This window comes from Prionailurus bengalensis, chromosome C1 (genome assembly GCF_016509475.1).
Source record: "Prionailurus bengalensis isolate Pbe53 chromosome C1, Fcat_Pben_1.1_paternal_pri, whole genome shotgun sequence".
NCBI classification, from domain to species: Eukaryota; Metazoa; Chordata; class Mammalia; order Carnivora; family Felidae; genus Prionailurus; species Prionailurus bengalensis.
This window is the reverse complement of record NC_057345.1, coordinates 23,706,880-23,719,806: the sequence shown is the minus strand read 5'-3', so window position 1 is coordinate 23,719,806 and position 12,927 is coordinate 23,706,880. Positions and strand designations below refer to the sequence as shown.

At 44.6% G+C, this 12,927-nt stretch overlaps 1 protein-coding gene across 5 annotated transcripts in view; it reads right to left on the bottom strand.

The window, feature by feature from the left end:
* Positions 1–12,927, bottom strand: part of ZCCHC17 (zinc finger CCHC-type containing 17) — a 62,027-nt gene that overhangs the window by 10,819 nt on the left and 38,281 nt on the right. For 3 of the 5 annotated variants that reach the window (XR_006296529.1, XM_043574347.1, XM_043574348.1), the window contains exons 6-7: positions 10,209–10,309; positions 8,300–8,445 (exon numbers count right to left, since the gene is read on the bottom strand). Coding sequence is in view for 4 of the 5 variants with exons in the window: in XM_043574347.1 (XP_043430282.1) it covers positions 8,300–8,445; positions 10,209–10,309 (247 nt within the window). In the remaining variant the exon portion in view is untranslated. Of the gene's footprint in view, positions 1–7,650; positions 7,835–8,299; positions 8,446–10,208; positions 10,310–12,927 lie in introns of those variants that run through there. The other 2 variants (XM_043574346.1, XM_043574349.1) reach the window with 1 other exon arrangement.

Below are 12,927 nucleotides of genomic sequence, written 5' to 3'. Positions count from 1 at the left end.
CAGCAAAGTTGCAGAAATACAAAATCAACACCCAAAAATCAGTTGCATTTCTATACACTAACAATGAGCAATCCAAAATGGAAATTAAGAAAACAATTTCACTGACAATAGCATCAAAAAGAATAAATTTAACCAAGGAGGCAAAAAGACCTATAACCTGAAAAGTACAAAATGCTGCTGAAAGAAATTAAGAACACCACAAATAAATGGAAAGACACCCATGTTCATGGATTGGGAGACTTAACATGGTTAAGATGTCAATACTACACAAAGCGATCCACAGATCTGATGCAACCCTATCAAAATCCCAGTAACATTTTTCGTAGAAATAAAAAAATCCATCCTAATGTTCATATGGAATCTCAAGCGATCACAAATAGTCAAAATAATCTTGAAAAAGAACCAAGTTGGGGGACTGACCTATCCTGATTCCAAAACTTATTACAAAGTTAGAGTAATGAACTCTCATACGCCATGGAATAGTGTAGAGAGCCAGAACTAAATAAACCCTCACATATACAGTTAAATGATTTTCAACGATGATGCCAAGATAAATCAATGGGGAAAGGATAGTCTTTTCAAAAACTGGTGCTGGGAAAATTGGAGATGCACATGCAAAAAAAAAAAAAATGAATCTGGAGCCACACCATATACCAAAAAAACCCTCAAGATGGATCAAAGACCTAAATAAATGTATGAGTTAAAACTATAAAACTCTTAGAAGGAAACGGAGAAGAAAAGCTTTGTAACACTGGCTTTGACAGTGGCTTCTTGAGTGTGACACCAAAAGCACGTGACACGAAAGGAAAAAATACGTATGCTGGGCTTCATCAGATAAAAATTTTTGTGCATCAAAACATAATCACAGGGTGCCTGGGTGGCTCAGTCAGTTAAGCATCCAACTCTGATTTTGGCTCAGGTCATGATCTCCTGGTTCAGTTCGTGAGATTTTACTCCGCACCTGCTTGAGATTCTCTCTCTCTCTCCCTCTCTCTCTGCCCCTCTCTGCCCCTCTTTCTCTCTCAAAATAAACACACACAAAATCATGTGAATGTACTTAACACTGTCACAAAAAACCATACACTTAAAAGTGACTAACATGGGAAGTTTTAAGTGTGTTTTCACCACGAGTTTTTTTTAAATGTAAATATGGAATAAAAACAGGACCCTATCAATAGAATGAAAATGCAATTCAGATAACGAAAGAAGTATTTGTAAGAAGTCCTGTATCTAATCAGGGATTGATATCCAGAAAATGTAACAAACTCCCTGAACCTAGTCTACTTGAACCTAGTCTCTGACCACAAAGCCTCTATTTTGAAGCACCAGCTACTCATGGCTGACATGCACTGGGCTGTGCTGTATGCCGCCCTCTGTGCTCAGAGTTTTACATGCATTACCTCATCCTAACAACCTTATGAAGGAGATGCTTATTATTCCCATAGCGGGGCACATGGGTGGCTCAGTCGGTTAAGCATGGACTTTGGATCAGGTCATGAACTCACAGCTTGTGAGTTCAAGCCCTGCCTCCAGCTCTGTGCTGACAGCCCAGAGCCTGGAGTCTGCTTCATATTCTGTGTCTCCGTCTCTCTCTGCCTCTCCCTTGCTCGTGCTCTCTCTCTCTCTCAAAAATAAACATTAAAAACAAACAGTGTTCAGAGAAGGTTAGTAGTAATTAGTCTAAGTTCCACAGTGAGAACGTGGCTAAGCTAAGATTGGAACCTGGGCAATCTGTCTCACAGCCCAGGTTCTAAAGTGCCACTCTTTACTGCCTCCACAAATCCCTCCACATTCACCTGATATTGTATAGCACTGCAAACGAGCATCATGAGACCATGTGACAAAAATGGAAAGATGCTTATGGCAAAGTAAAAAGAGCAGGAAACAAAACTACATACATGTTTATTACATGTAGGTAAAACAGGTGTCTGAAAACAGAAGCAGTGTGCCACAATAATACATATTCTGGGGGTGCCTGGGTGGCTCAGTCCACTGAGCAACTGACTCTCGATTTCGACCTCATGATTTGTGAGGTCGAGCCCCACGATGGGCTCTGTGCTGGTAGCGTGGAGCCTGCTTGGGATTCTCTCCCCCTCTCTCTGACCCTCCCCCGCTCATGCATGCACACCTTTCTCTCAAAATAAATAAACTTAAAAAAAATTTTTTTAAATATAAATTCTGGCAAAGGAGTGTGGTTATGGGTTGCCTTTCTTTTCTTTTGTTGTACATTTCATATTCTTATCTGTACATGTAATATTCTTATTACAACATTAAGAATAATGTTATAAAATAGTGGAAACTTCCCTTTCCCCTCTTTTTATAAATTTTTTTTAAATTTATTTTTGAGACAGAGAGAGACAGAGCATGAGCAGGGGAGGGGCAGAGAGAGAGGGAGACACAGAATCTGAAGCAGGCTCCAGGCTCTGGGCGGTCAGCCCAGAGCCCGACACGGGGCTCGAACTCACGGACTGTGAGATCATGACTTGAACTGAAGTAGGATGCTTAACCAACTTAGCCACCCAGGCGCCCCCGCCCTTTTCCCTCTTTAAATCAAGTCCTCAGACCTCTGTCAAGAAGGCTCTAGAAACACTAGCTCTACAAAGCTATGTAAGGCCAAGCCCTGCGTTAAAAAATCAGCAATACTGCAGACAGGATGGGTCTGGGGTTGCCTCTGTGAGGGAGCAAGGCTAAATGTGGCAGTGCTGAAGGTTTGCAGAGGCTCCGAGAAGACTGTGCTGGAAGCAGGGGCTTTTGTAAGTTTCTATTTCTTTGGTTCACAGGAGAACAGTACCGAACAGAAAAATATCTCCACAGTTCTAAATCAGTGTTTTCCAAGTGCCAGTCATTCCTACAATATGACCACAATTTTTATTCCATGTGTTTACAAACTGCTAATTTTTTACTTAAAATTTTAAAATTTTATTACTTTTCTTTTTACTTTAAGAAGTTTTACTTTAAAAACAACAACAACAAAAAAGTTTTACTTAAAAGGGAAACTTTATAACAATAACTATAAATAGAAAGCCTGCATCCCTTGCTGTAAGTAGAAGGGAACTATAAAAATAAATACATAGGGGCCTCTGGGTGGCTCAGTCGGTTAGGCATCTTGACTCTTGATTTCAGCTCAGGTCATGATCTTACGGGGTCGTGAGATCCAGCCCCACATCTGGTTCTGGGCTGGTGGTGCAGAGTCTGCTTGGGATTCTGTCTCCTTCTCTCTGCCCTTCCCCTGCTCGTGCACATTCTCTCTCAAAATAAAAATACATCAAGAGACGAAACAATGCTTTAGCTAGATATAATTCACTGCCTGCTAAAAGCAGTAGCTGTGGGGTTAGACAGTTTGCTTTCAAGGAGGCGGTTTGGATTTTATTTTAAGTACAGTGGAAAATCACTGAAGGATTTTAAGTAGGAAGACACATGGTCTGATTGGATATCTTTTTTCAAAAAAAAATTTCTTTTTCAACGTTTATTTATTTTTGGGACAGAGAGAGACAGAGCATGAACGGGGGAGGGGCAGAGAGAGAGAGGGAGACACAGAATCGGAAACAGGCTCCAGGCTCTGAGCCATCAGCCCAGAGCCCGACGCGGGGCTCGAACTCCCAAACTGCGAGATCGCGACCTGGCTGAAGTCGGACGCTTAACTGACTGCGCCACCCAGGCGCCCCAATATTTATTTATTAAATAAATATTTATTTGCTTATTTGGAGGAGGAGCAGGGAGAGAGGGAGAGAGAGATTTCCAAGCAGGCTCCCTGCTGTCAGCACAGAGCCCGACACAGGGCTCGATCTCACGAACTGTGAGGTCCTCTCAGTCTTCATAATTTTAGCCACGCTAATCAGTGTGAATGGTATCTCACTGTGGGTTTGTTTTGTTTTTTTTTTTTAACATTTATTTATTTTTGAGACAGAGAGAGACAGAGCATGAACGGGGGAGGGGCAGAGAGAGAGGGAGACACAGAATCGGAAACAGGCTCCAGGCTCTGAGCCATCAGCCCAGAGCCTGACGCGGGGCTCGAACTCACGGGCCGCGAGATCGCGACCTGGGTGAAGTCGGCCGCTTAACCGACTGCGCCACCCAGGCGCCCCATGATTGGATATCTTAACAACCCTCTCTTGGAAGTTTTTTAAAAATGAGAAAAAAACGAGAAAAGACAGAAGAACTGAACTGAACAACACCATCATCTACTTTTACCTAAATGACAATCCCCAAATGCTACACCCTGATGGAACCCTTGTGCACTACCGGTAGGAATGTGAAATGATACAGTCACTGTGAAAAACCGTACGGTGGTTCCTTAAAAAAAAAAAAAAAAAAAATCTAAATAGAATTACCCACTAATCCTGCAACTCCAATTCTGGGTATATACCCAAAGGAACTGAAAGCAGGCCTTGAAGAAATACCCGTACAACTATGTTCATAGCAGCATTATTCACAATAGCCAAACAGTAGAAGCAACCCAAAGTCAGTAACAAAATGAATAGATAAACAAAATGTAGTGTATATACACGATGAAATATTATTCAGTCTTAAAACGTCAGGAAAGTGACCCATGCTATAACATGGATGACCCCTCAGGAAAATTTATTAAGTCAAACAAGCCAGTCACAAAAAGACAGGTACTGTGTTATTGCACTTACCTGAGGCACCTACGGTAGTCTAACTCTTAGGGACAGAAAGTGCTATGGAATTGTATGACATTTCTGGACATAAGAGACTCCATTTTGAAGCTCTTTTTTCCTTCCCAAACTGATGAACGCTCGAACTGGGACAAAACGTCAACTGTCTTACAGGCGGTTGCTCATAAAATTTCAACACGGCAACTGGTATTCGGATCATATGAGGACAGTAAAGTTAAGTAATACATACCAGGGCCAGTTTCATTTGATAGCGCAAGTCAAATAATCAATAAGAGAGTCATCAGAAGTGGCTCAAGCGGTCAACCCCAAACTAGCTGGGGCTTTCTTTTCTTCTCTTCTTTACCTAAATCATGTAATTACCCCATTTCCATCTCTCTCATAAAAAACCCTGCTTTCCCTAGATGAGTGGGACACTTCTCTGGTTATTCCAAAATCTGTGCTCCCCAGATTGCAATTCTGAGACCCCAAATAAAGGATTTTGCTCTTTTTCAGTTTTGCCCCTTTTCTCAGTTGACAACAGGACGGTGGTTCCCAGGTGCCGGGCGGGGTGAATGAGGAGTTAGCGTTTAATGGGTACAGAGTCTCAGCTGTGCAAAATGAATGGTTCTGGAGACAGGTGCCGGTGAGGACAACCATCTGCACTTAATGCCAAAGAACTGGACGCTTAAACATGGCTAAGGCGGTGGGCGCCTGGCTGGCAAAGTGGCAAGAGCATGTGACTCTTGATCTCGGGGTCCTGAGTTCGAGCCCCACACTGGGTGTAGAGATTACTTAATAAAACTTAAAAAAAAAAAAAGTTTTTTAAATGGTGAAGATGGTAAAATTTATGTAATGGATATTTTACCACAATTTAAAGAAAACAACATTAACACCAAATCCAAAGGCTGCAGATTTTGCCTTGAGGAACTCGGTGAGTGGTGATCTATTCACGGATATAGGGCAGAATGCGGAAAGAGCAGCTCTGGGTAGAAAATACAAGAGTTTTGGGGTGGGGCGCCTGGGCGGCTCAGTCGTTAAGCACCTGACTTCGACTCAGGTCACAATCTCACGGTTCCTGAGTTGGAGTCCCACATCAGGTAAGCACGAGCCCCACTTCGGGTGAGTATGAGCCCTGTTTCGGATGAGCTTGAGCCCTGCTTTGGGTGAGCCCGGCTCCTCTCTCTCTTTTTCTCTGCCCCTTGTGGGACTGTCTCTCTCTCTCTGCCCCTTGCTCACTTGTGCCCCACCCCCCAAATAAATAAAAAAAGAGTTTTGGGGTATGTTAAGCCTGATGCAAACTTGACAATTAGATGGAGATGTTAAGTGGGCAGTTAAATTTTTTTTTTAAGTGTATTTATTCTGAGAGAAAGAGGAAGAGGGTAGGAGAGGGGCAGAGGGAGATGGAGAGAGAGAATCCCAAGCAGGATCCGCTGTCAGCACAGAGCCTGATGTGGGGCTTGGACCCATGAACCATGAGATCATGACCTGAGCTGAAATTAAGAGTCTATGCTTAATTGACTGAGCTGCCCAGATGGCCCTGGACAGCTGGATTTCCAAATGTAAAGTTCCAAAGAAAAAGTCAGGGACAGAATTACAGATCTAGACAAAAATAAGGATACAAATACTTAATTGGGGATTATTAGCATATAAATAGGATTCAAAACCACAGGATGGGGTGAGATTACCCAGGGAGGAGGTAGAGAATAGAAGAGGGAGTAACAGGACAACCTTGGAGCACCCCATTATTGAGAGTGAAAGCACAGGGCAAAAAAGCATAATAATGAAAAGAATCAAGCAGTGAGGGAAATAAGGAGACGCTTAAAAAAAAATCAGATGTCTAGACCTAAGCCTGGGAACTTGGAACTAAGAGGCGAAGGGCAAATAAAATCTCCCTAGGCTGTGAGAGCCGGGAGGGAATGCGCACGTGGCAGAGGCAGCGGGAGAAAGAAGGAGAACTGAATATTTGGAAGGTGCCACCGACAGGACTTGGTGACTGACTAGATGTGGGATGGAAAGGAGAGGAAATTAAATGACACGGTGGTTTCTTTTTGGCAGGTTACTGCTGTCATTAAAACAAGTAATACAAGGGGCGCCTGGGTGGCTCAGTCGGCTGAGCGTCCGACTTCGGCTCAGGTCACGATCTTGCAGTTCGTGGGTTCGAGCCCCGCGTCGGGCTCTGTGCTGACAGCTCAGAGCCTGGAGCCTGTTTCAGATTCTCAGCCTCCCTCTCTCTCTGACTCTCCCCCGTTCATGCTCTGTCTCTCTCTGTCTCAAAAATAAATAAAAACGTTAAAAAAAAAAATTAAAAAAAAAAACAAAACAAGTAATACAAGATGGAAGGACAGAAACAAGGGATTTGGGTTGTTTCTATAGTGGTGGGTCGTGTGTGTGTGTGTGTGTGTGTGCGCGCGCGTGTGTAGGGAGGAGGGCCGAAGAAGAATGTTAGTCATGACAGCCAACATTAATTGAGCACCTGTCAGTGCTATCTATCTATTTTGGAGAGCTGGGGCATCCGTTTGCAAAGAACACTGTCATCAAGGAGCACAAAAATCCTACGTTGAAAATTAAGGAAGTGAAGTTAGCCCAAAGCCACACAGGTGGTATGCAGCACAGAGGGCCTCAAACCTGGGTCTGATGGACTCCGAGCCCAAGTTTGAGCTACCCATGGGATAGTAGTTAGGGATGCGGGAGTCATCAAGGCAGTTAAAGTCTTAGGAGGGATGTGATCACCCATGGAGAAAATATGCAGGTCAGTGAATTATATTATTCATACACTTGACTAACTCTTACAATGGTACAATAGATCTTTTCCTCACCTACAAAAAGGAAGTAATACCTAATTTGTAAGTAATGCCACTGAGGGCAGTTTTTGTATTCCTAGGGTTGTATTACCTGGAACAAAAAGACCACTCCACAAAAGCTTGCTGAAGCTGTGAAAAACCAAAACCAAAACCAAAACCAAAACCAAAACCAAAACCAAAACCCAATAACTGGCCACAATTAGAAAATTATTAAACAATATGAGAACAACTATTTCCTTACCAAATCACAGCATAGTTTTTTTCGTTCCCTCTCTGTGTGGCATGTGACAAATGAACTGGTTCTTCCTGCACCACAATAGTGTCTGTTTTATGAATTGTTCTGTGGTAAGTAGTACATGGGAGACAGAACTCAGTGAGACAGGATCTCTTACCTAGCACTGAAAGGTTAAGTAGGATCTGGAAAGACAATGTGATACAATGTATCAAGAGCCTCAAGGCCTTAACTCAGTAATCTTATTTAGGAATTCATCCAAAGAAAACATTAAGAGATGTGGCCAAAGGTTTAGGTTAGAAGTAATAAAATATCCAACCATAGAAAAATTATTAAATAAGCCATCATACAGACATAGGGTAGAGTATCATATGTGGCTCTCAAATCAAGTGTTTGAAGAACACTTAAAAATACAAAAAAATGATTTTGATAAGTATAATGAAAAAAGTAGAATATAAACTACACAGTACGACCATCATTCTGTGTTTAAATGTAGATGTAGCTATCTATTTATCATTACCCAGCAAAAAGATTACAGGAGATCATAACATTCTTTATGTTTTTCGGGATTTCTAAAATTTCTGCAGAAGGTACATTTTCATTTTACAACTCAAAAATGTATGGTAAATAAAATGAAAGACAGCACTCACCTTCTTTCTTTTTCTAGAAGAATTCCTCGTGGGGTCAGGCTTCTCAAACTCTGCTGACTTTGCCTCTTCCTTCTCCTCTTCCTCATCTGGTATCAGAGAATATTTGGTCCCTCCTGGTTGCATAAAACAATCCTTTGCAAAGTGGCCTGCAGAGGAGAGGCAGAAGAGGTAAGGAGGGGAGAAGCAGCCTCTCCGCTCAGCATGTGGACCTTCCCCAGAGGCTCCTGAAAGGGGCTAGCTGGTCCAGGAGGTATGACTGAGTTCGCTCAGAGCGGCTGCTGGGTTCAGAGCAGATTTTTCTGGCACCTCAAGATGGCATCGCTCACGCAGCCAGAGTCAGGCCAGCATCTGGTCCTAGAGCCGGGGGAACCACTGGCACTCCTGTGGACGTGGCAAAGGAGATGAGGAAGCAGGTCTGTGCTTCCTTCCACTAGCAATGGGGCTTAGTTATTTTTGAAGATCTATTTGGAACTTACTCCTGACATCCAAAGGCTGCTCCAGAGAGAATGCTTATAGAGGGAGCTGAGTGGCAGGCCAAGCCCTACAGGAAGACAGCTCTCAGGCAGCCGGCAGGAAGGTGGCATTCGCCTCCGAGCTAACACACTGAGACAGGCAGTCGCCTGGGGGCACTCAACATCCAGACGGTCAGGTCTGGCAAGGGCCTTAGAGCTCATCAAATCCAATACCGCATGTGCAGAGGATATAAAGGCCCAGAGTAGAGAAGTAGCTCAACGTCACAAAGAGAGCAGCGGAGCTGAAAGTTACCCCAGGTTCCTGCCTCCCTGCGCTGTGCTCTTCTGGCTGCACCAAGACCGACCACCTTGGGTCTCTGCTGACTGGGCCCAATTCCGCGTGTTATATTCTCTGCCCCACGTAACACCTGGAGGACGCAAACCGAAGGTAAGAGAACCCCACTCCCCCGGAGCCTAATGTGCTGTCAGGGGGCCCTTTAACAGCTGCCACGGAGCTGGTTTTGTCCAAGCTTGCTACAGACCCTGTTTCGGGGGCACAGATGATCCCATGAGATCATCAAAAAGCTCTGTGTCAACTACTTTGCAACTCTGAATCCAGAAGCTGGATGGTGCCTGCAAGGGGAAGACAGCATTAAGTTTTCCAAATACCTGGACTGTTCCCACAATTCCCCTGAGGAGGTATTCTTCCAATTTTATTTTTCCCTTCCTCCCTCTACATTAATGGTAAGTAGGGGCTTAAACCCCACCACAACAATCGGGGCACAAATCTGCTATAGAAAATTCAAGAGGGAAGGGTAAAAGGAAGGCAAGGGAGATGGGGTGACAAATTGAGGTCACTCTGAAATGAGATGCTGGCAGTCCCTCTCATGATAGCTCCGGAGAGGGAAGTCAGGCTGAGTGAGCTCTTTAACACCCGAGTAAGACTAGAAGAAACCTGAGGAGGCAGCTTCAAGGAAGAGGCCAGCCTGTGTTCTTTATTACTCAAAGGGTACTGTATTTGGAAGTCTGAAGTTAAAGAGATAAAGAAGGGAGCAAGAAAGGGTTTGACTTGGATCCTTGAGGAATATATTTCCAAGTCACTTCGTTTCTGCAGAATAATAATGGTCCTTGGAGGTAAAACTTTACGGTGCGCACCATAATCCAACACTCTCCCCACTCCTGGCGTAGTACATGGGGACCCTGCCTGGACAGGGCATCAGCCGTGAAGAGGGGGAGCGGGGTGACAGTATAGTATTCAGCGGGGCCAGCATTCCGAAAAGGAAACAGGAAGAGCACGAACTCTGGTGAGAGTCTAGTGGGAATAACAGCAGGAGCAGGTGAGGCCATCGCCAGACTAAAAAGCAGGGTGAGCCACACGCAAACCAGGCGGCCTCCCGCATCCAGTAAGGGGCCATCACAAGGAGCGGAGGACTGGCACGGCAGAGGCTTCACCTTACCTTTACAGCCACACTTCTTGCAGGTGGTGTTCAGGACAGCCTCGAGGGTGATCTTCTGCCCAGTGTAATCCTGGAAGGACCGCCTCCGCCTCTCTTCCTGCCTGTAACGAAAAGGACACTGACTGACGGCCCTCTTAAGAGATGTGCCAGAGATACTAGAAGGTAATGCGTATACTGGGTTTTTGTTTTGTTTTTTGGCAGGTGGAAGGAAAAAAGAAGGAAAAGCGTCGTGCATGAGGAGACAAGCAGTGAAAGCAGCGCCATGAAACAGACGATTTTTTTCATTCAGGACAGGCTCTGAATTAATAATGATGAATGAGACAACTTCGGCTCACCGAAGCACAGAGGATAAAGCTGTGATTACTCACCTCACTAAGCCCCCTATAACCCTGACAAGGTCACTCCTGGGGTTTAAAAGACCTCCAAAGGCTTCCTAAAAAATCAGGTCCAAATCCCTTACTTTGGTGCTTGAGGCCTTTCCCAGTCTGGCTCTAACCTGCTTCTCTGGCCCCTTCTTTACTTGTACGAGATGCTCTAGCCAAACAGGTTTAGTTTGCCTTCTCCAGATGGTTCGCTGCCCTCACCTGGGCAGTTCCCTCCCCCTGAAATGCTGCCTCCCCTCTCTCCTCCCACCTCGCCACCCCCGAACATCTCAAGGCTCAGTCAGTGACCATCTCTCCTTCTATCAGGTCTTCTCCCGAGCCCTCAGCCAGAATTCATCTCTTTGTTCACATTCCTGTAGCGCTTCTTAAAAGTTCTAAAGGTACTACTAAGGTATATGTGCAAAAAGGCGTTCATAAGCATACAGCTTGACCGGCTTTCACGATCTGAACACACCTAGGAAACCAGGATCCAGACAAGGAAACAGAAGGTGGCCAGCACCTCCAAAGCCCCGCTAGTCACCATGCCTCCCCCAAGGGTAACCGCTACTCTCATTTCTAACAGCATAGTTTCATGGATTTTTGTAAATTATGTGAAGGGAATCCTAGAGTACGGACGCTTCTCTGTTTGGCTTCTTTCACTTGTTTGGGAGATTCACCTGTATTGCTGTGTGCACTTATGCGTCACCAATTCTCACTGCTGCAAAGTATTTAGCTGTCGAGAGGTATCTGAGTAGTCTCTATCAGGAACAGTGCTTCTGTGAACTTTCTAGCACGTCTTTCAGTGAACAGATATATACGCATTTCTGTTGGGAAATGCCTACTTCCAGGGAGCAGAGGAACAGTATACTGGGCTGTAGGGCATCAGCCGTAGCAGACACTGCCGGCCGGTTTTCCGTGGCGTTTACCAATTACACTCCTACCAGCCGTCGTGGCTTTCTTTGACCTTTACTGTAACACACAGTACCTGCACAGAGTGGGTACTCAGGAATGTTCGATCGCAGAGTGTTACCCTCGATCACTCTTTCTTTCAAACTCAAACTGTAGTCAAAAACACTTCAGTCCCAGCACACATCACACTTTATAGCCTGATCCCCTGACGTTTCTTCTCTGGACTGTGAGCCCTTTCTACAACACGTTACTTGTCTTTGTTCTCCCAGCCCCTTAGCCCAAGGCTTAGCAAGCGACCACATCAATGAGTGAATGCTGAAATTTCTGTGGTCTTGACCCCAAATGTTTTTTCTTTACCTAAACCTCTTTAACTTTGAACACTGACTTCACCTAAGCTTTTCCAACTATTCTCCAGGTCTCTAGAGAGTCCAGCAAAACCAGAAATATTTTGCCAAAAACACCCCCTCACCCAGAGAAATGCAGGGTGACCATATCAAAGCAGAACAAAACTGCCCACCTCACATATTTTAGTTCACAGTTTCATGGGATACGCAGGCTCAAGAGAGGAAACAGAAAAGACCGAGATACTCCGCATTCTGTCCTGGTCATTCTTCAGTTCAGCTCACACACATCTTCTCTAACATGTTCCCTGCTACCACAGGCAGAGTTAATGACTCTCCTGTGCTCCCACACCGGTTTACTCTCTGATCATTTTGTTACATTTGTTTACATTTTGGCTCACCCTCCTACCCCGAGCAGGACTTCAAAGATAAAGTCCATGTCTTACTTTTCCCGATATCTGAACAGCAAGCATGTTCTCTAGCATACACCGCTGTCCCACAGAATGCAATGATGGACAAGTTCTCCAGGTTTATGTCTGTACTGCTGACTAATATTTATCTCTGTGGCCAATGAGCACTTAAAATGTGGTTAGTGTAACTGACAAATTAGCTACTAAATTTAATTTTTTTAAAATTTTTTTTTCAACGTTTATTTATTTTTGCGACAGAGAGATACAGAGCATGAACAGGGGAGGGGCAGAGAGAGAGGGAGACACAGAATCGGAAACAGGCTCCAGGCTCTGAGCCATCAGCCCAGAGCCTGACGCGGGGCTCGAACTCCCGGACCGCGAGATCGTGACCTGGCTGAAGTTGGACGCTTAACTGACTGCGCCACCCAGGCGCCCCATAAATTTTATTTAATTTTAATTTACATTTAAATAACCATACGTAACTTAGTGGCTACCTAGTGGGACAGTGCAGACAAGCGTCATAAGTTCTGAAAATGTCTGCTCAAATCCCCAGCTTTTGCCCTAGGATAATCTTACTCAAAGAACAGGGGGGTCACTGTCTAGCATGGGTCATGGGAGAGGGTCCTTTCAAAGAGTAAAGCTTGAGTTACAGAAACCAAGGTGAGGGGACACCTGGCTGGCTTAGTGGGTGGAGCAT